General features: G+C 41.6%; 3 protein-coding genes and 1 long non-coding RNA gene across 8 annotated transcripts in view; 3 read left to right on the top strand and 1 right to left on the bottom strand.

Annotated features, from left to right (window-relative positions):
* The first annotated feature begins 508 nt into the window (after positions 1 to 508).
* On the top strand, positions 509 to 4,616 carry SMCO1 (single-pass membrane protein with coiled-coil domains 1). Its single transcript, XM_077929988.1, has 4 exons — positions 509 to 772; positions 944 to 2,038; positions 3,588 to 3,737; positions 4,232 to 4,616. Exons 2-4 carry the CDS (start codon positions 1,989 to 1,991, stop codon positions 4,614 to 4,616), a joined length of 585 nt encoding a protein of 194 aa, XP_077786114.1. The 5' UTR covers positions 509 to 772; positions 944 to 1,988.
* LOC144327977 (uncharacterized) lies at positions 2,642 to 7,073 on the bottom strand. The gene is made up of 2 exons (XR_013393163.1): positions 6,241 to 7,073; positions 2,642 to 6,106 (listed from the first exon to the last, which is right to left on the bottom strand). It is a non-coding gene; the product is annotated as an uncharacterized LOC144327977 (long non-coding RNA).
* A 151-nt stretch (positions 7,074 to 7,224) lies between these two features.
* On the top strand, positions 7,225 to 15,614 carry RNF168 (ring finger protein 168). Of its 2 annotated transcripts, none has more exons than XM_028730931.2 (7): positions 7,225 to 7,533; positions 10,024 to 10,361; positions 11,244 to 11,320; positions 11,456 to 11,632; positions 13,414 to 13,520; positions 13,981 to 14,068; positions 14,295 to 15,614. In XM_028730931.2, the coding sequence occupies exons 2-7, from the start codon at positions 10,061 to 10,063 to the stop codon at positions 14,997 to 14,999; spliced, it is 1,455 nt and encodes a 484-aa protein (XP_028586764.2). In that variant the 5' UTR covers positions 7,225 to 7,533; positions 10,024 to 10,060; the 3' UTR covers positions 15,000 to 15,614. The 2 variants fall into 2 exon arrangements, with proteins under 2 accessions (XP_028586764.2, XP_028586763.2); XM_028730930.2 differs by having other exon boundaries at positions 7,225 to 7,707.
* A 3,884-nt stretch (positions 15,615 to 19,498) lies between these two features.
* Positions 19,499 to 22,527, top strand: part of UBXN7 (UBX domain protein 7) — a 28,861-nt gene continuing 25,832 nt past the window's right edge. The window contains exon 1 of one of the 4 annotated variants that reach the window (XM_028730942.2): positions 19,499 to 19,758. In XM_028730942.2, coding sequence (XP_028586775.2) covers positions 19,686 to 19,758 — 73 coding nt within the window. In that variant the 5' untranslated portion in view covers positions 19,499 to 19,685. Of the gene's footprint in view, positions 19,827 to 20,012; positions 20,032 to 22,527 lie in introns of those variants that run through there. The other 3 variants (XM_028730941.2, XM_028730944.2, XM_028730945.2) reach the window with 3 other exon arrangements.

Genomic DNA, 22,527 nt, shown 5'->3' with positions numbered 1-22,527 from the left:
AGAAGTTGTATTTTCCTCTATTGTGGTTCAAAAGCAAAAAGCTGATTCCAAGGAATCCTTGTCTTAAATTATGCAGCACAATCTAGGTTTCTTCTATGAAGAAATCAAACATGAGTTCCTAATTAATTTTTTCAACCTATTGTTACATTCTGTTGTTATCATAAAATGTTATCAATATGCCCAGGTTTAGATACTTCTGCCTAGTTTATTTACATTAATATTCTTTTGCTGTTATTAAATCACAGCTTACAATTTACTTTTACTACACAAACTGAAAATGTAAGTTTTAAAAGAAAAAACCAATATGCTAACTTTTCTGCCAATAAAAGCAACTTTCCTTTTATCAGGGAAGTATTTCTTTCATAGCATAGTGATTCTTGGCTCATTCTCATCCTTTTGTTTGTAAGAGCAGAAGATGTGATTGATACTGACAACTGTATGGTACAAGGGATAGTAGCAGCATACTCTAAAATCCTGGGTTTCTTCTTGATCTTTTCATATTTATGGAGAATAAAGCTTTTGTGAGATAAGGCTTTTGTGAGATCTAAGCTGTGTATACAAATGGTGACTTAAACCTTTTATAAGAGCCTAATATTGTTTCTGGTCATTTTCTGTAAAGTAGGAAGTTTTGGATGATTAGAACAATAAACAAAAGCGTTAACTTTTGCTTTTGCCACAGTACCAAACTTATGGGTATGCAATTGTACTGGTATCTTAAAATGACAGGCAGGCATTGACCATGCTATTCAAATCAGCAAACTCTGGTTTAGAGGCAGTTACAGATAGGTAGCCGTGTTGGTCTGCCATAGTCAAAACAAAAAAATTCCTTCCAGTAGCACCTTAAAGACCAACTAAGTTAGTTCTTGGTATGAGCTTTCGTGTGCATGCACACTTCTTCAGATACACTGAAACAGAAGTTGCCAACTTCTTCTCTGGTTTAGAGGGTAAACCATGCATTTCAAGTATGGACTGCACGAGCATAGTTTGTTGATCTGGATTATTTAGCAAACATGGAACGACAAACTGAAAATGAAGCTGTGTGCTTGAGGGGAAGAGGCGGTACACAAGCCTGCAGTTCATTTCTAAACCTCTAAGCAATGGTTTGAGGGATTGGATGAACTAAGGCATTGAATTATATAACATTTCCTGTGCCCAAAATATTTACTATTTGATATAAACTGCCATATATTCTGAGCAAATTGCTGCAGTTTTGCAACCACTACATATTTTTCCCTGCTCTGCTTGCTATACGAATGAATGTCTTATAGGTTAAGTAGCTGTTTCTTGGAACATATTTTGTCTTCTGGTTCTAATAACAGAATACAGAAGTCATTTGTACTCTTGTATCAGGACCAGAGGACAAATGAGATCAATGCATCTATAAATAGCTAGTTTTTTTACTTTAAAACAGATGTGTTCCTTTCACATATTTAGTGTATGCGCAGGTATAGATATGTATATGTAAAGAGGGGTGGCAATTTCTTCATACATGTTCTCTTTGTACCTGATGTGACTCATGTATATTGCTACAGATGGGTATTGGGAGCTGAGCAGCAACTTGCCATAACTGATGTAAATGAAAAGAGATGTATTTAACATGGGGGGCAACATTAATACTTTAAATACATAAAGATTGAAGCAGCAAGCTGCTGTACCGCCCACATAGCAATCCAATATGACTCTAAACAGACACAAATAGAAAATTACCGTAGTAATTTAACAGGTTAGTGTAGTTTGTGTGAAAATAATTCATTTATCTTCATGTAAGCAAGAGAAACTGTCACAACTGATCCACTGTGGTTCAATAAACAACGTGCTTGTGGGCATGTGTTAATAAGCTAAACTTGGATGTCCTGGCTGGCTATAAAAAGATTTAAGTGAAAATTGACCTTCAGCACAAGTTGGAACTCCTGTTATATGTTTGCTGTCTGCTGCAAAAGAGAAGCTAACCAGCATTTAAACATACGATTATTTTTCTCTCCCTGAAGATGGCCAGAGAAGCTATTTCACTGTGTGCTCTGAACAAGACACTAAACAGGTCATGAAGGGGAAACCAATCTGCTTTGTTGGGGATAGATTGTTAGAAACAGGGGAAAAAATTCACACCTTATAAATTAGATGTTTATAATATTGATAGTGTTTTTCTGCCTGATGAATCTCCAAGGCAGCTTACAAAAAGTGATATATAATACATTATTTTGGAAGGCAGCAGTTGCTACTTTTATATAGTAACTGCCTTTGTATGTCTGGATGATGGTGGAAAATGTCTACTGTCCAAGCCTTAAATACTGTATTATTGAATGTTGTTACATATTCTTTTATTTCTAATGAAATTATAGAAATAATGAAAATATTAATGACTTGGTTTGCAGAGTTTACAGTGTTTCTTCTTTACTTTTTTAAACACCACCAGGTGTTTATTTTTGGACTGGGGCCCTGCACACATATACTGTATTTAGATATAAATGTCCATTGGTTGACATATTGGTAAATGTATTTAGGACTGAAGTTCTTGTATGTGTTACAATATGGATCAATTATCTTTGCAGTAATTCAAGGTTAGGGAATTTTTTCCATATTATATGCTGATTAAAAAGTGGTTAGCCTGTGATCAGGACTAAAACATGGCTTTCCACGTGGCTTTGATTCTGGCTTTTCTATAATCATAATATAATAATTTATTACTTATACCCTGCCCATCTGGCTGGGCAGCTTCCAACAAGAGATTAAAAATACATTAAAACATCAGTCATTAAAAATCAAATTAAGAATCAAATTAAGTTGGAATGCACTTGCATGCTCAATATGTTATACATAAGACTTTGTAAGTTTTGGACCCGCATCTCTGGAATGTCCCTATTGCGCTACCATTTGAAGAGTACCATCTAATGTTGATTTGCTGTACCCAATGCTATTTTTCTAGAAAAATTGGTGCTCAGCATGAATGCCTCCCTTGTTCTCTTATAATGGCAATGGCGCCTACCTGAGAGATGGCGGAACTGAGTTTCAGTGAGTTTTGGCTGGGGGGGGGGGAGACCTGGTTATACCCCAAACAATGAATAAAATTCTAGTTCTTAAAGGGTCTGTGAATAAATGAAAAATATGTGATGCCAAAAACTAACTCCCTTTCAAAGGGACCTTCTGATGTTAAGATACCCATGAAATATTTGATCACTTGAAACTGAAGAGTATGTCCTTTATTCTCCATTAAATCTATGTATAAAAGGCAGTGAATAAAAACTCGGTTGTGTACACAATGGTGTACATATTTGCTTGAAAATAAGTGTACGTGAGCTCAGTATGATTTGCTCCCAGATAAGCACGCATAGCATTGCTTGGTTATCATCTTGCTTTGTCATAAGTTCAGTTTTTTGCAGTGGTAGCAGCCATAATGCAATACTGTACAGAGTTTAACATGCTTCCTGATTCAGAAAGTGTATTGCTCCAGAGCCATATGCTGATTAAATTCATCAAGTGATTACAATCAACCTGTAGATATGAGTCTTGGGATATGCTACAGAAGTGGAGACTCCTGACTAACTTGTTCTGACTTTTAATAACTTCTTCTGGCTTTTAAATCGTAACAGAGTGGAGAACAAGCTGCAGGCTTTAGAGGGTCAGTTTACAGTGCTAGACTCTAGCATTCAGAAATTAACAGAGAAGTTTGCGTTTCGGACTACAGTAATGGAGCATCAGTTCGACCAGGATGAAATGTGGTCATCACTGCTAGAAGACAGGTGAGAAAGAAAAATCAAGGGCAAAAAATCTAATAAAAGTTTTAATAATATTAACTTGGCTGTAAAGTGCCTGATAATGGTATCATAAGATTGTAACCATCATTTGATAGGTTTAACAACTGAGTAACACATGAACATGTAGTGATTGATGATTTTAATTTATAATGATGGAATATTGGAGAGAAATAATTCCATTTAGGACTTCTGAATAAATTTTGAAAACTTTCCAACTTTATTTCCAAAATGTAAACCTAAATGCTGACTTAGCCTTAGTTTTAGGGAATTACTTCAAATAAACATTTTAGGATTGGGCTTAATTATCACAAACATGGTTTCTTTTGGCTCGAATTAAATTTCCACTGGTTCAATAAAACGCACACCTTAAGAAGTGTGGTCAGGATTGTAGCTTTCCTGTTACCTAAATAGCAATAAATCCTGGTCCTGTTGACTTTAATTATTTGAAAAATGGGTTATATTTCTATATCTTCTTCCAGATTCTCTTCTGTGGAGGTAAATCTTTTCTACAGCTACATTTGTGAAACTATTCGCTGCTTACATTCTGAAGTGGTAGAAATGCTACCAGATCTGGCAAAAGCCCTTCCTACTCTGTCATCTGTTCTGAGGCGAAAAGGCAGAAACCAAAGAATTAGGCTGGCCTGGGAGTCTGTACTGGAGAAACTGGGGCTGCAAGAAGGAGATGTTAAAGCCCTCTGTGCATTTTTCATTACAAATTGTCACAATGCCTGCTACTATCCTGCTGATCAAAGGCGAGATTATGCCAATGACATCAGCTCTATTATAAACAACGTGGTGAAGAACCCGCTGCTTCAGCGAAGTCTGCTGTCTGCTATTCGCGTAGTGGAATACAGAAAAAACTGAACACGCTTGGAAAGAACAAGAGACACACCCTAAAGGATTATAACCTAGAAACAAATTGTCTCCAAAACTGCTTATAACTGCAAAGTCCTTAGTAGCTTTATGCAAGACTTCCTCTCAGTCTTCACCCCATGTTTAACAGAGAAAAGCTGCACTATACTAGCCCAATTCACAGAGAAGTTGTACAGATTATGAAGATTGCATATGTGAAGCATGACTAAAGCTATGCATTATTATTACTGCTAATATTAACAACTCCCATTTTGCTCCTATCTTTTGAAATCTATCACCCAGATCCTACAGTAGAGTATAATCTTGAAGTTCCCCTTTTTTGGTTTCTCACTTGAAATACAGGCCCCATTCTTGAGAGGCAGGCATAATTGCATATATCACAAACATATGTCTTGGTGCGAGTGTAATGTACATATTTGCTGGGTCCTGCTGCATACTTCAGGGAGTGCCTGCTCCCAATTTGTTGATCAATTTTCTCACAGTAAAAAAGTGGGGTATAAAGAGGAAGTCCTCCTCAGGTGATTTTTTTAAATGCATACTTATTTACTTGCAACCTCAAGTGCACTAAGCCATCTATGATTGGCCATGATTAGCTTGACTTTTGTTCATTATGTATACCCTCATAGTTCCTATGCTTTCTTTTGCCATTTAGAAACATAGCTGCATGTTATTATCTTCTCTGTTACCAATGTGGTTAAAAGTTAGTCACCATGTCTTATTCAGCCCCATTTAAAAGCAAATTGACACCAGAGCACACTCTAATATGTACTGTTTGCACCTGATGAAATCACAAACTGCTCAATAAAGTGATTCATAGTTTAAAGAAAATATTATGCACACTCATGTCTAATGGCTGGGCTGCAACACTTCATTATTAGCCATTTTCAGTGTCCTCTTCGTCAGCAGAAACTACTCAAGTTTTGTTTGGAGCATAAAATGGGTAAGGGGTAATCTATGAAACACACCTAGGGGCATACCTTTACATATCCATTTATATATGCTGCCCCATAACATAACATTCTCTATGGGTTAGATTAATATAACTGAAATATATCAATTTTAAAAACTAAGGAAAAAATGGAGAGGGGAGATGATGACAACATGGCTTCCCACTGTGGGGGGCCCCTGAAAAGCCCATTTCCTGCTGCTCATACAGCTCTAATTAGACTGCATAATACAGTAATTTTTTTTATGCCTGTTGTCTTTGTCCATGGAGTTTTCTTGGCAGGATACTGGAGTGGCTTGCCGGTTCCTCCTCCAGGTGGATCACGTTTGGTCAAAACTCTCCACTATGACTTGTTCATCTTGTGTGCCCTGCTCGGCGTAGTTCATAGCTTCTCTGAGTTCTTCAAGCCCCTTTGCCACGGCAAGGCAGTGATCCATGAAGGCAGTGATCCAGTTTGACCAAACTGCGGGAGGTAGTGGAGGACAGAGGTGCCTGGCGTGCTCTGGTCCATGGGGTCACGAAGAGTCGGACACGACTAAACAACAACAACAACAACAACAAATACAGTAATTTAAAAGAGCAGAAACGTATTCACCAAAACACCCACTGAGATGGCTTCAAGTTGGTCTCTCTGAGAAAAGCATTCCATAGCTAGGCACTACTACGTACTGAAAAGCAATTTTCTTCACCAGGGCTGGCCCATGCACAAGGCAAGGTGAGGCAACTGCCTCAGGTGGCAGGATCTAGAGAAGCAGCAAATCCTGTTGATTTTTCTTCCCTCTCTCGCTCCTGATGTAGATCTTCTCTCACCCTTTCTTTCCTGGTGGGTAGCAGAGTGCTATTTTGGGGTACTTTGGGGTACACTTCAGGTGCCAAAATGTTTTGGGCCAGCCTGGGTGGAGGCACCCACGGTATGCCTCTGAAGAGGATCAAGCTCTGTGCCCATTTCGATCCAGAAGGCACTCTTTTCGGGTAAGCTGGTCCCAAGTCGCTTATTGCATTTAGACACCACTCCCCCACCCCCAGGACCTTATGGTCCTCCAACCTCCTCTTAAGCTAAAAACGGTTGTCAAAATATAATTAACTGCAATCTTAAAAAGCAAATAACGGTTGGTTCGTTTTCTAAAGTCGTTGCCCAAACAGACTGAACCAATTGTATAAACACTATTGGGGGGGGGGACAAAACACTTGAGCATAAACACAAAAAGCTCTCAAAATGAGTACAGCAATCTTGCAATTATTAGTGTTTCATTATTTTATACACTGTGGCTCAATAAAACGCTTTCCCCCACCATAGTACTCAAAAGCCTGCGCTGCTGCGAATCAAACAGCACACACCCGCACTGGCCCTCCCCGCACCAGTTGCAGTATTGCAACCCGATTACACCCCGCTCGAAGCCTGCGGCAGGGCTAGCGCAGAGGCAGAAAGGGGCGGGATTCCCCTTCACGCGCTTGTAGGCGTGGCTGTACAGGAGTCCGTTGGGACGCATGCGCGCGTCGTCTGGGCGCGCTGAGGCAGGTTAGACGCCTCTCCCGCTCCCTCGCCCTTTCTCGGAATAAAAGCTAGCCGTTGGGCGGGCTCTCTCGCGCACGCGCGTGGAACGGGAGGGGAGGTGGGGGGAAGTGGCGGGTCAGAATTCCGAGGCAGGCGGACAACGAATCGCCGGGCTCGCGCGCGGTTTCCTCTTCCGGGGTCTCCATTTTGGCGCCTAGCAACGGGAAGTCAAGCCTCGGAACGGTGAATCGGTTCTGGAAGCCCCGCGGCCTCAGGCTCCGCTTAGTTTCCACTTGTCAGCCGGGGCCCCGTGAGGCGAATGTTTCCTAGGCCTCTGGCCTAGAAATGTGGGGCGGACGTCGAGAGGCTTCTTGGCCTTCGCTCCTGACAGTGGGGAAGCTGAAGAACTTTTCTCCAAGTGTGTGAGGAGAAGAAGAGGAGGACGAGGAGAACCAACAGCAGTCACAGTAGGAGTCGCAGCCCGCACTTTCCCGTGTTTATTCACTGAAATGTTCGTGGAAGGGAATTGAGCACACATATCTCTGGCCAAACTTCCTGTTGTGCGCGCACACACCTGTAGTCTTCGGGCAAAAAAAAAATCTTATTAAAACAAGTTGGGAACCAGAAAACGGTGCATGTAGGTGAGTTTCAGGTTAAATGCGAATAGGATTCTTAGTGGTTTGACTCGACATACCTTGAGTAAGCTTTTGTTTATGGGAGTGGTCTCTCACGGTCAGCCCCGCCCCATTTTTCTGTTTAAAAATTATCAGTGCTTTTTGAATTGACCTATGTTCATGCACCAGTATCCTATATCTGTGCACATTGTTTTGTAAAGCCATTTTTGTATCTAAATTGGCAAGCAGCTTTTCATAAAAACCTGCCTAAAAAGGTAAAGGTAAAGGTACCCCTGCCCGTACGGGCCAGTCGTGACCGACTCTGGGGTTGCGTGCTCATCTCGCTTAAGAGGCCGGGAGCCAGCGCTGTCCGAAGACACTTCCGGGTCACGTGGCCAGCGTGACGAAGCTGCTCTGGCGAGCCAGCACAGCGCACGGAAACGCCGTTACCTTCCCACTATAAAGCGGTACCTATTTATCTACTTGCACTTAGGGGTGCTTTCGAACTGCTAGGTGGACAGGAGCTGGGACCGAACGACGGGAGCTCACCCCGCCGCGGGGATTCGAACCGCCGACCATACGATCAGCAAGTCCTAGGCACTGAGGTTTTACCCACAGCGCCACCTGCGTCCCAAAAAACCTGCCTACTTATATCTTAAACAGCATGATGCCTACTTGTAATGAAAATACTGTTTTATGCAATGTAAATGCATGTAACTACAGTACTCAGAAGATTGCACTGACTGCCCATATGCTACCAGTCCAGGTTCAAGGATTTTGTATTAATTTACAAGGCTTTTAGCAACTTGGACCTGGGATATCTCAGGGACTGACTGATCCTTTATATTCCTAATCATTGGGGCTGTCAAAGGAGTTGCTGTTAACACACACCACTGCCCCATGGCTCAGATACATGGTTTGTACCCACAAAGAGCCTTACTGTCAGTATTTTGGGCCCCCTCCCTGGTGATCTTCTCGTGCTTACTGAAGATGTTTTTTTATTGCAACAAACTTTTTTAATGAATTCTGATTCTATAGCGTTCATTTATTTTTCATCTTATTGGACCTCCTGTACACTGATTAGAGATGACTATGACTAAGTGTTAAACAAATTGTTGAAATTAACAATAATACTAAGCAGGGTTCTTACTAGAATTTTGAGCTTCACAGGCACATGTAAAAGCAGCTGCAGGTTTCTCTTTGGACTGGAAAGTGGTATTTCAATTCATTTCAACCACTTTCAGTTAGTAAAACATGAATACATGCTTGTTTTCATCCCATTTAACAAGTGAAGATAAGGACTTCTGCTGTATTCCTCCATATACATACATAGAGAAGACTGAAGCCAATAAGGCTAGTTGGTTGTTTTGACACTGACCACATGTAAAGCTGAGCCACAATTCTTTAGCAAAACTAAACTTGGTAGAAGTCCTCCTCTTGCCCAGTTGTAAAGAGAGGGGAACATGCAAGCCTAGTACTTCTAATACCTCAAGCTGTAAATTGGCAGAGGATATCCTAAAATAAAGCAAAGCACAGGCTCTTGAATGAATACCGAATATGTTGATGCAGGCTCATAGTTGATAGGACTGCTCTATGTAAAACTTAAACAGCAGGGGTCGGCAAACTAAGGCCCCTGGGCCGGATCAGGCCCACCTGGCTCCTAGATCGGGCCAGAGCCGTGAAGCCGGAACCCGCTGCGAAGCCGAGACTCCCGGCGATGGCGACGGAAGCGGCTGAGCGGCAGCAGCTCTGCCAATCAAACGCCGCATTTACCTCAGCTGCATTTGATTGGCAGCGCCGCCGCCGCTCGGCCTCTTCCTCCTGCTGGTGCTCCTGTGGGCCAGAGCGGATGAGCTTGCTCTGCCTATCCGCTTCATGAGAAGTGGTGGTGACAGCGGCGGCAGCCCCTGGGAAGGTAAGCACAGCGCCTTCTTTCTCTAGGTGGGGAGGAAGCCCGTTTCGCGCCACCACTGCCAGCCCTTGGGCGAATGAGGCAGGCGGCAAACTGAGAAGGCAGCTGGGGCTGGGAGGAGGACTACTTGCCCCTCTCGCAGTGTGCATAGGAATTCGTTTTATAGATAGATAGATAGATAGATAGATGGATAGTCTGGCCTTCCACAAGGTGTGAGGGACAGTGGACGGCTCCCTGTGGAAAAAGTTTGCTGACCCCTGTTATACAGTGTGCACAGCAAACATACACCATTGGAAAAGGTGTGATTAAAAAGGTTAGATCAGAGAAGGATGTTGAGAACATTGTAAGGTAAAGAGTCAAATAGCTGAGCCAATACTGATAACTTTCTGCAGTTTTGATGATTCTAAGTAGATGCTGTGTCATGGTTTCAGATGCTGATGATGCACTAGTCACCTTCCCTTAGACAGCATGTCGAAGAAATCGGAGGCTCCACTGTCCTTATCTGACTGTCGCTGTAATATCTGCATGGAGATTTTACTGGAACCAGTCACACTGCCATGCAACCACACTCTCTGCAACTCCTGTTTTCAGCTTACAGTGGAAAAGAGCAGCCTGTACTGCCCTTTCTGTCGTCGGCGAGTCTCTTCTTGGGCACGATATAATGCCCGCAATAACACTCTTATTAATTTGGAATTATGGGAAAAGATTCAAAAACATTTTCCAGAAGAATGCCAACGCAGAATTAGTGGACAGGATGTGGAAGAAGATAGTGAGTAAACCTGGCATATATGGCCTTATAAATATGTTATAAATGTTTAAAAGGTTAAAATAATGCTTTTGGGAACACAGTAAATTAAGTATCCAGGCATCCACCTTGTGGTCTGGAGAAAGTAAAGATTTCCTCCAGGTGGCGAGACAATGACACATTTGAAAGCTCAAAAAGGACTGCTTTGTTGGGGAATGTTTTTTAAGGCATTGGCATGCCTACAGTGTGGATAGTGGACAGGTGGATAGTAAAACATTTGTGGGTACCAGCATTTCCTGGTTTATTTGCAAGGCTGAAGTAATAGAATATGGAAAAGTAACCATTGCTGAAAGTGAGCACTACAGAATTGGAATAGTCTTGTCTACATGAATGGGTTTGAAACCTCTGGGCCAGAATTTAGTTTTACACTAAGAGCTTGTCCTAGCCCAGTGAAATAATAATAATAAAAAGTTTCCTTTGACCTTTAGCCAAATTATTATTATTTTTTAATCTTCTATTTCAGTAGCATTTAAAGCCCTTTTAGATTCATAGAACTAGTTGTGTAGTTGTTTGGAACTTAGTTCAAGAATTTGTCCATTACTAAAGAAGTCAAATCAAAGAGTGCAAGGGCTGAAACAAACAATTGCAGTTTCTTTTGAAAAACTTTGAAGCCTTCTTTTACTTATTTATATTGGAGGTTTACTTAATCCTTTAGTGCCAAGGAAGTCAGAAACTGTCAGTGACAGAACAGCACTTAAGTGATCAACTACATTTTGATGTGACTTTAGAAGTGTATTCTGTCATATAGTACTGAGATTAAATTGGAACTTGATGTTTCTTTATAGGAAAACTACAGTCCTTAATTGGTTCATTAATAACTATATTTCTCAAATCTTTTCTGGATAGTGTGCCTACATCAGCCAGTGCGCTGTTTAAGTAAACCTGGAGAATTAAGACAGGAGTATGAAGAAGAGATAAGCAAGGTAAATCTTTAAAGCTGTTTTCACACAAAAAACCCACAAAAGCTGCAGTCAAAAGAAAAAGCTTTTGGCTAAGGTATTCAGTCTCTAAACTGCAAGAAAAAGTCAGAAATAAGTTATGATAAACTCTTACTTCAGGCAGAAGCAGAACGACTGGCTCATGAAGAAGAAGCAAGCAATGCAAGCAAAGAGTATATTCAAAGGCTATTGGCAGAAGAGGAAGAAGAACAGAGGCTAGCAGAAGAAAGGAAAAAACAGATGGAAGAACAATTACTACTAGATGAAATATTGGCACGGAAACTAAGTTGCGATCTGGTAAGTAGCAGCTTGATGGTAGATAACTCAGTTCAATTAAATTCTCAGGACAGAATACGCCCCATCAGTTGAAGTCCTGCATAAGGGCTTTCACTTATGCAGTGAGGCATCCCCGCCTGCCCCCAGTGCCTCCTGGCTTAGAGGGGATCAAAAGAATACCCCAGAACAGTGCACAGAGCAAAGAGAGGGGAAGATTGTTCCATTTGGCAAGCTATAATGCTTGTGCAGACGGGATGTTCCAAAAAGTGTGACTTGGAATACCATCAATTTATTTTCTCAAGCCTTAAAATTTGAAGGTACATACCAGGCACCTTTTCAATGTTACTTATCTAAAGAACCTATATATGCCCCAAGATGGGGCTCATCAGCATGGGAAGGCAGCCCATCTAGGAGAGGGGAAACTGATCCTAAACCTCTGCTGCCTTGCAGCTATACTCATTTGTGAGAAAGGCTTTGGGAGTAAACCCAGAGCAAAATACCTCTACCTGCTACTTTGTGGGACATCTTTGGGAGAAGAAAAGGCTAAGAAGTAAACAGTACATAGATTCAAAGTCCTTAAGGCAGTTGGATGGTGTCTTGTATGCCTCTTTCTGGCAACTCCTGCAGCCAGAGAGCTGGTACGAAATGTATTGCTCTACTTCTCTTTGGACCACATCAGCGATGCTAAGAGAGAGGGCTCTTGTCATCTGAGCAGCCCAGGGCCTCCATGCATACTGCCCAGGCTAGCACCTTGGAGAGGTCACTTCTGTGCTGCTAATGCAGCAGAAACAATGCGGGAGGCAGCAGTTAAGAATTACGGGTCTCTGCAGCCACTATGATTCTCCAACAGTTTGACATCACCTCTGGAGGACTAATCCATTTTCTTTTGAGGCAGATGGATGCCAACATTTATCTGCTTTCTGCATAAAAAGTAGATATTATCAGCGTATTGAACATTTATTCTATGTAGTCTGCTTATTTCACTATCCCAATGTAACATTTCCCCCTGGTTTCACAAGATCTACCTCCTTTGACTATTCTGATTAAACTGGAATTGAAAAAAGCTGTGTTAAAAATTAAAAGATGTAACTTGGAAGAATTCTAAGTTTTGAAATGACTACAGATTACACATTTATATTACAAATGCAGGAAATTCCAACCTATAACTTTTAATTTAAATTAGTGGGCTTCACTTGTGAACATTTTTCTTTAATATTCCTACTTCTAGTTAAGAATCTAATGCCTGTTATGAATGAATCTTAAGATTAAACCTAGAAGTGTTCCTAGCGAAATGAGCACATATTGAACCAGGTAAAAGCCAAAACCCATTTTCTTCCATAATGGGAGGTGGTGGCAATGAAAACCCACTGGATTCTATTGTAGATGGGAGGAAAGTTCCACCCGGGTTTGGTCTCAGTAACAGTGGTTTCTTTCATTGGTGTTTTACATTAGAGCCACTCAGAGGTTCTGTCCCTGAATTCTTCAATCAGATGTTTCTGAGGGGGGTGGGTTCTGCCCTCTTCTATCACACATATGCTTCTTTTACACCTCCCTCTTATTAGGGAGATTTGGTGGGTGATGGCCTCATGATAGCATTTTATTTCAACACTCTGGGAACTCTGTATGATATAAATAAGGGCTCTAAGAGTTTCCTTTGTTGGGAACAGTACGGATATATTAGAGTTTGTTTATAATGGTTTAAATCATTTGCATGTATTAGGATTGTATTAAATTGTGCCAAAAGACTAATGACTGTATAAAAACATGTTTGTTTATATTGCTGTGCTTTTTTGTCAATACAGAACAGCTCTGCTGAGGAGCAAATGAACAGCCTGTCACATGGACCCTCCCCAGTTGATTCTGGCAAAACATCAAAAAACAAAAGCTGCAGTTCTGTGGACATTAAAAAGTAAGTTGGATCCAGTAATTTTTCTCTTGGTTTCTTGGTACATAATTCATTATATACACCATGGAAGGAGAAATTTAACAGTATGATAATAGGAGCTTTATGATATGACTTTATTTTGGCAGTTTTCAATTGATGGGGTTGTGGTTTTTTTAAAAAAAACAATATGAAGGTGGTGCATTTTGGAAAACTTGGCCTAGTTTGGACTTCCTCACTTCTGACCACATGCTTTTCCACCGTCGCTCCTGGCAGCATAAGCAATAAAAAAAGCTTAGTTTTATAACATTTTGCCACATGCTCTGCTCTTAGACTGCAGTCTTAGTCCCACTTACCTACTGATTTCAGTAGGACTTACTTCTGAATAGAAATAGGATAGTATTAAGTTAAGAATTATGTTGACTTTGCCTTAAGACTTTGTTCTTCACATGCTGTAAAAGTATACTTATGTTCCTTTTTCCTTAAGGTATTTGTCTCCAAAGCCCTTTAATTCCTTGCCTCCAAAGAGGTGCTTTAAAAATTTGCAAGAAGAACGCTCTGGCTCCTTTTCTGAGGTAATGTATACATATCTCGATTCCTGTGGAGTATAAAGATTTCAGCATTCTCGTATAAGTACATGTGATATCTATGTGAATTTCAATATCCCATACATTTCCATACTCCGTATTGCCAATATGAATGCCAGTTCTTTTTCATATTTATAACATGAGTACATGCAAAATCTTTTGGGAATAGTGAACTGTATTTGACAGCTATAATTTGCACATTTCTTTCTTCCAGGAGAGCAGCAACACTAAAAACATCTGTACATCAAAAGAAAAGGGAAGAGAAAATGAAATGCCCACACTATCTCCACAGGCAATCAGGGAGGCAAAGAGAGGTACGGATGGTTATGACTATAAAAATGAGAGTTTTACAATAGACATGCAGTTGAGAACATCTCAAGAATCCTTCCCTGAAGCAGCAGTTGATTCATACTTAAATGATAAAAGGAAAAGAACTTTCTCACAAACTGACGATGAAGAAGAGATGGATGATATAGAAAGGCAGATAAGTTTGGAGCAGCAGTTTTATGAAAGGCAAAAGCAAGAAGAAGAGGATAGACGTCTGGCTCTGAAGCTTCAGAGGGAAATGTACAAAGAACAGAACATGCTAAATCGCAAAAAAGGGTCTCCAGATGAATACCATTTGCGTCCTACAACATCTCAGTCAGTAAAAGAATCTCCAGTTGCAAGGAAACGGAGCAGGCTTTCAAAGAACTCAAAGTCTTCAAACAGCCCACTTGAAACAGATAAGCGAAAACTACACAGAAGCTCCCACAATGAGAACTGGAAACCCTCTAACCAGCTCCAGGCAAAGTCACCTTCTGTAAAAGGAGGAAATGTTTTGAATTGTGTCAACAGCTCTAGCTCAAAAGATGCAGAAGTGCTTTCAAGCAAGCAAAAAACAATTCTTCAGATGTTTAAGAGGCCTGCAACAAACTAGATGAACAGTAATACTTTCATGACATTGATTGGAGTTAATGAAGGGGCACTGTTGAAAAGCTGACCTAGTCAAACAATTATTTCTTCAGGGATCAAGTGCTCTCAGAATTAATGTGAAACTTGATTGGGAATCAGTTGTGCCTGCTGTATGCCCACTTGCTTTTACTTGTTGCAATTCACTTCTTTAATGCATGCATGGTAACAGGTTGCTCTGAATGTCAAGAGAGATGTTTGTTTAAAACCATCATGCACTACAGCTCATGTAGTGTTCACTGTGTAATCAAACCAGTTTCCTATTACCCCCTCCCAGTTCCCTACCACAACAATAGTAAGAAAATTTGAAAAAATATGTAAACTTGGCTTGAACTGAGACATCACTCTGTTTGATGGGTCAGTGTAAGCTTGACACTGTTGATGATGTTGATTCAGACTTACACTTTTATTGCTGGAACACATAGCAAATGACCCAAATGTCATCCTTCACATTTCCCCTATATATATCTGCCCTGAACATAAGAATTCCTATTTTTTCCCCTAGTGTTTTTTCCTGTTTCTTGGAATTATTTGATTAGAACATAATCCATTAAAATGGCTTTCAAGCTTCATGAGAAAACTATCCTACCTTGAATGAATTTCCACAGTTCAGTAGGGGATCTTAATATATATTCAAGTAATGTCTGAAGATGGAGCCTGTGCATATTTCCCCCCATTAATAATGAATTCATATTTTTTTACAGTAATAAGTACATTTCCCATAAAAAGCATGGTGACATTAAATAATCACCACAATATATATAAATGAATATTACTTTCATATTCTAAATTTCATAATAATCATTTCCTGAGCAATATTTTTATAATGTCCTACAATCTCTAAACTAGTTACAGCTCTGATAAAAATGAAACTTAAAGACCCCTCCCTGAACCTCAAGAGTTAGTTTGACGAAATGAAGATTACTTCAAAAATTTCCTAGCCAATGTTATGTAGAAGACTTCTCAGTTATTTTCTCTTTTTTTGGAATATTTGCTGCAGATAGTATATTAATCAGAAGTTAAGATCATCTGGAAAGTAAATCTTAAGATACAATTAGAGTATTCCTTCCACAAGCACATTATTTCAGACTGTTTGAATAGTACAGCAGCTCCATCACATTTATAGGCAACTCCCCAATTGTACACAATCAGCACACACGCTCTCACTGACATGCACACCAAAAATGGTACCAAAAGTGGGTGAAATGGGGGCATCCCAGAATGGAACTGCCACACAAGTGGGGATTCCCCTGTAGTTGCTCTTAATTTGAAGCACTGCCAACTTACATCCAATATTGTATATATTCAACTGCATTGAGATACACTTTATAGAAAACTGTAAAAATAACTTTTTGTAGTTCCAATTGATTAAATTCACTTTAAAAAATTTTGCACATTTCAGAGAGATTATCATGGTGGTCTGCCTACCATTTTTAATAAGCTTTTAATGCTTTTATCATACTGAATTAGAATTGTGGAGTGTTCCTGCTCAGTGTTCCAGTCAGCCATACCCTCTTCAATGACATTCTAATTGTTATTTATAGGTTTTTAAAAATTTCATGATACCCCATTTGATATTCCCTCACACCCATTTTTCCATTTTTCATCAACAGTATTCTGTGACCACTGAACATGTTCAGTACTCATTAGACTATTCGGGGGGGGGGTCTTCCCTCTAAGATTTTCAAACCTCAGAGCAACGTGCTGATACCACCATTTTGTGCATGGATTGTGCTGTTTTAAGCAACAGAAGTCACTTCCACATCAGAAAAATAGTTGACTTACAACTTGCATGCATTTAACTTGCACAATCACAGCTTTATGTGCTTGGTGGCCAGTCAGGACTCAATTGTACAGATTGCATACTGGGTTTCTTCTGTGCAGAAAGAGCTTTTAAGCTCTCTGACCTCTGGGAAGGTCTCACAAGATCTTGCGGGACTGTCCAAAATCTCACAAAGGCCTCCAGAGTCCATGCAAGACCTTCCCTTTCCCTGCTACTTCTACCTTTCACCCTGGTTGGTGCAAGCACGGCTGGATGTGCTGGTCCATCATACTTTCACTTCCTCAAGTCATGGATTAGGATTGTAACCTAAACTAGGAATCAAATTGACCTGACCCAGCTTCAAAACTCATTTCATGAATCAACTAGATAGCCTGAGGTTAACTATTTTAAGCACCAGTCCTTTTTGCAACATGGGAAATACTGACTTACCTTATATGATGATGCCTATACAGCAGAGGTAACCAGAAGTTGGAACTACAATTCCCATCAGCCCCAGTCATGGTGAGCAGTAGTCAGGGATGCTGTACAGCATCTGGATGGCACCATGTTGGCTGTCCATGGCTTATAGCATAATTGTAAAAAATGTAGTAGTGCACTTTGGGGCATAAGTCCTCCAGGAGGAGGAGCAAACATATACATTTACCTAAGTACTCCACTGATACTAGAACAGATACTGCATGAAAGCGATATATAAAAATGATTCCTATCATTTCCATTCCAGCTCAGCTGGACATGGCTGTGCTTATGTGGTCCACCAGGAGAGGGTGCATCTGGCTTGTCTTCAAGGTGGTGCCATGGGGACTCCACTCGAAGGCAGCTCATGTCAGTCCCACTACTTTCTGTGGCTGTGCATTACCTTCCATGAAGCGGTTGGTGATGACGGCCCATTCTTTATTATTACTATTATTAATTAGATTTGTATACCACCCTTCATCAGAAGATGACAGGGCAGTTCACAACATAAAAATACAAAACGAGAGCAGAAAATATGTAACAACCCCCCCCCCCACAAACCAATAAACCCCACTCCCATAAATATATTTTAAAAGGCCTAGTTACTGAGAAATGTTTTCGTCTGGCATCGGAAGATAAGTAATGAAGGTGCCAGGTGAGCCTCCAGCAGGAGAGCGTTCCACAAGTGAGGAGCCACCACAGAAAAGGCCTGTTCTTGCATTGCCTCTGAAGAAGGGCCTCTGCTGATGAATACAGGATCCAGGCCAGTGAATATGCGGGGGGGGGGGGGTATTTTAAGTACAGTCATACCTTGGGTTGAATATGCTTCAGGATGAGCACATTCAAATTGCGCTCCGCGACAACCCGGAAGTAACGAAGCACGTTACTTCCGGGTTTCGCTGCTTGCGCATGCGCAGACGCTCAAAATGACACGCGCATGTGCAGAAGTGCCAAAACATGACATGCGCAGATGCGCGAACACAGGTTACGTTTGCTTCTAGATGCGAACGGGGATCCGGAACGAATCCCGTTCGCATCTAGAGGTACCACTGTACAGTCATACCTCATGTTAGATCCACTTCATGTTACGTTCTTTCAGGTTACGTCCCGTGGCAACTTGGAAGTACCAGAAAGGGTTACTTCCGGGTTTCGCCGCATGCGCAGAAGCACAAAATGACATCATGCGCAGAAGCGGCAAATCGCAACCCATGCATGTACAGATGCGCCGCTGCGGGTTGCGTTCTTTTCATGTTGCGAACGGGCCTCCGGAATGGATCCCGTTCGCAACCAGAGGCACCACTGTATTTTTAGGTAAGGTAAAGGTAAAGGACCCCTGGACAGTTAAGTCTAGTCAAAGATGACTGGGGTGCGGCACTCATCTCACCTCAGGCCGAGGGAGCCAGCGTTTGTCCACAGACAGCTTTCCGGGTCACGTGGCCAGCATGACTAAACTACTGGCACATGGGAGGACCGTGATGGAGCGCATGGAAACGCCGTTTACCTTCCTGCCTCAGCAGTACCTATTTATCTACTTGCACTTGAGATACTCAAACTGTCTTGCCCCAGTGAGCAACCTGGCCGCCGAATTCTGCATCAGTTGTACTGAATTAACCCTGCATGGAAGCACCATGCAGCAGTGCTTCCAATATCTAACTCAGGGAACATGGCATGGACATAGCGAGGATTTTGTTGAGTGGGGGAAGAACCTCAGCTAGCTATGTGTTTTTATTGATTGGGGGACCAGGTGCCCCCTCCCTGCCTCCCTTGGCTGCGCGCATGCCAGGGAAGCAGGCCTTGCCACTACACCTGACGGTATTAATAATAATAATAATTTTTATTTATATCCCGCCCTCCCCAGCCAAGACCGGGCTCAGGGCGGCTAACAACCAATTATAAAAACAAGTTGATTGAGATACATAATAATAATAATAATAATAATAATAATAATAATAATAATAATATATCGCCCTAGACCTTTACCTTAGCTAAAATTATATGCATTACTTGTGTCAATAATGACACAACCCAGAAATGGCAACAGGCATGAGCTGCCATAAAGCGCTTTCTTCCTGCCCCGAGTCCCGCAGGAGAACTGCGCTGCCACTTCCTCGGATTCCACTTTATCTCCCAGCGGCTTCCGCCGGCCGCGAGTTTAGGGGAAAATGCAATCCGCCGGCCGCTAGAGGGCGTCGATTAGCAACTGGGATGCCATCTGTTTGGGGCGGACGGCAGGAGCGCGAGCACCGGCACACGGAACCCCTCTTCCTCTTCCCTGTGTCTCACAGCGTCGCGCTCCCAATAAAGCTTGACTGTTGAAGTTGAAAGCGAGCAAGGGGAGACTGGGGTGCGGTGGTTCTGCGCCTGCGCACTGCAGCCGGCAGGTGGCGGGTGTTGTTGTTCGGCGGTAGAGGCGGCAAGATGGCGGCGCCCGGGGGCTCCGCTGCCGCCTCAGCGTTGAAGGGGTTAATCCAGCAATTCACCGCCATCACGGGTGAGGCGCGCGAAAACCCGGAATAAGCTTAAGCGAGGGCTGGAGCCGTTTCTGCTATGGGGCGGGATGTAAGGCTGGGGGAAGAGGGGCTTTGCTTGGGGTCGGGGGAGGAGAGGAGAGGAGGGCGACGTCTGTGACGGAGTTGGCGGCAGGCAGAGAGGAGAGAGAGACCCAGAGGGAGCGGGCGGGGGGAGCGGGTGGCGGTTCTCGTGAGGAAAACGGGATTGTGTGGAGGGAGTCGAAAGAGGGGCCCGGGGCTGTGCTTTGCCATGGGTAAGGGCAAGTACGATGTGCAGCGGGGAGTTGAGGGGGAATTCCTTTGTGGAGGAAGGTAGGGGGGGCATAAGATGGGGTCGAGTATGCATTTCCCAGAGCGAAAAGGAGAGCGCTCAAGCGGGCCGCAGTGTGACATCCTCCAGGAGGAGTTGAGGCTTGATCGTTGCCTTTGGGGGGTGGAGGGAAGATCGAGAGCTGACGCTTAGAAATGCCCGTCCCGTTTCATTTCCTGAGATAAAAGCTCCTCTCCCGACCTCCCTTCTTTTTTGGCTTTCTGTGCTGCTGGGTTGAGTCATTATTGACACAAGTAATGCAGTAGAGCAAACATCCATTTTTAATTGGCTGATAATGAGATAAGGAAGGGTATACCTACTCTACAGTTGTGAGAGGAAGACTGTCCCACAGAAGTATTCATTCTTATCAGATACTTACAAAACAGAATTTCTGCAGGACGACTTTATATCTGGGTATTTGAGAAAATTTGTAACTGCATGAATTAGGCAACGCACATAATAAAGACAACAAAATACAGTTCTGCTAATGTAACATGGACGCTAGCAATGGATGTTTCAGGGCATGGGGGGAGGCAGCTAGTGGTAACACATTGATTCTAAGGTTAGTGACGGTCTTGTGGCAAGGCATTTCATAGATTAATTGTGAACTGTTTAAAGAAGTCCGTCTTCTGTCCTGAACTTACTGCCTGTTAGTTTGTTGAATACTAATCTTGAAAGAGTAGAACGTCTGGTAATACTGTCTATATATTGTTCATAATTTTACAAATTTATCTTAAGCCACTACTTAGCAGTCTTCTCCAACCTTCTTCCAGCCTTTTCCTGAGATGAAGTTATCCCCCTCTGTTTTCTAGGACTCACTGACAAATTAAGGCTGCAATTCTATATGCACTTATTTCTGAGTAGATATACATAAAATTGCCCTGTAAACTTTGTTAGATTACATGAACAGTTTAAACTGGTGCTGCAAGAGGCAGATCCTTGTTTTTTGTTTTCATAATCTGTTGCACCAAGTTAAATCACCTTGCTTTAATTGGTCTGTGCTACTGAATCCTTAACGTCAAAGTAACTTTACCCTAGGGAAGCTAATGTACCTTTGAAATGTGGTGTTAGAACTCCTAAGTGACCATAATAATATTGAGTATTCCCTTTATCCTAGCAAGGTATTGTTTGTTAGGAAGGTTTTTTTCACTGGCTAGAGTCTACTGATGTAATTGGAACTTTCTGTTTGCTTCCTTTGTGGGGGTGGAGAACTAATATCTCTAAAAGTGTGTTGAATAACAAAGATACAACTGACTGTACTTTTTCTAACTTTTATTGTAATTTTAGATTTACTGTGTTTGGGGCAAAAAATTACAATATTACTACATTGTATAGTTGTAAATCATCCTGGTGTTATTACTTGCTGCTGTATTAATTCTGTAGTGAATACAACAGGCCTACATCAAGTATTGTGGCTGAGAATAATTATTTTACTAAATTCCACATCTTAAAACATATTTAGAATGTAGAATTAAGTAAAGAGAGGAAAACAGAATCATACTGCCTTTTTAGTAAAAGGAAAGGGCCAAGTTCACTATTTAACTTCCTTTCAATGTCAGGAAGTGCGTATCATCCATTAAAAGGAGACAAATGTATCTTAGTATATACCAAGAAAATATTTATCCCCTATTATCAGTCTGTCAGGAAAAATGTCCCTTGGGAAGAGTTCTTAATTGGGATGCATAATCCTGTTCATCAACTTTCTCATGTCCATGGAGATAATAAAAGTACACAAAAATAGTTTTATTTGTTTAAGGGTTAGTGATGAATTCTTAATTAGATGAATTTGGCCATATTTAAATGAATACTCATCATACATGATCCAAAGCACAGAGATGTAAAATGGAAGACTGTTTAGATACAAATATACGGTAAATTGGTTTATATCTGTTTTCAACTGATGTATGAGCTGAAAATAAGTTTTGCAGCTGCAACCTCAATATGTATGTTAATGCTATGCTGAAGTTCTAGATAGTACATACTAGAGAGTGTGGCAGGAATCTTAAGCTCTTTTACTTTGAAGCATATCCTCTTAAATCAAGAGACCTTATTTGTTGGGAAGGCATACTAGGATTGGTTTAACTGTTTATAGCTCATGGAAAGAGGAGAGATGGTGCACTGAGCTGAAGCCCCCCTATGCTTGTGGGGTATTTTAATATAGCTAGGAGTCCTTCTCATCCCAGCAAAAAGGCATCTTATCTATGGGAGGTGCCATATTCACTTATTCCTTTAATTTCTGCCTGGACTACATGGGAGTGAAGCAGAACTGACCACCCCAGTTACTTCTGATTGTTCCGCCTTGTTTAATGATGATCTACCCCACTGGATCATCACCTTGTCGTGATGAGTGGGCTTGCACATTCCTATGACCCTTGTGAGTGCAGTTGTCGGGAGTCTTGTACTCCCAGCAGGGTCAACCAAGGCGGTAAGGTCAAAAGGG

Source organism: Podarcis muralis, chromosome 6 (assembly GCF_964188315.1).
Source record: "Podarcis muralis chromosome 6, rPodMur119.hap1.1, whole genome shotgun sequence".
Classification (NCBI taxonomy): domain Eukaryota; kingdom Metazoa; phylum Chordata; class Lepidosauria; order Squamata; family Lacertidae; genus Podarcis; species Podarcis muralis.
Note: the sequence above shows the minus strand (reverse complement) of the source record. Positions and strands in the feature narration are given on the sequence as shown.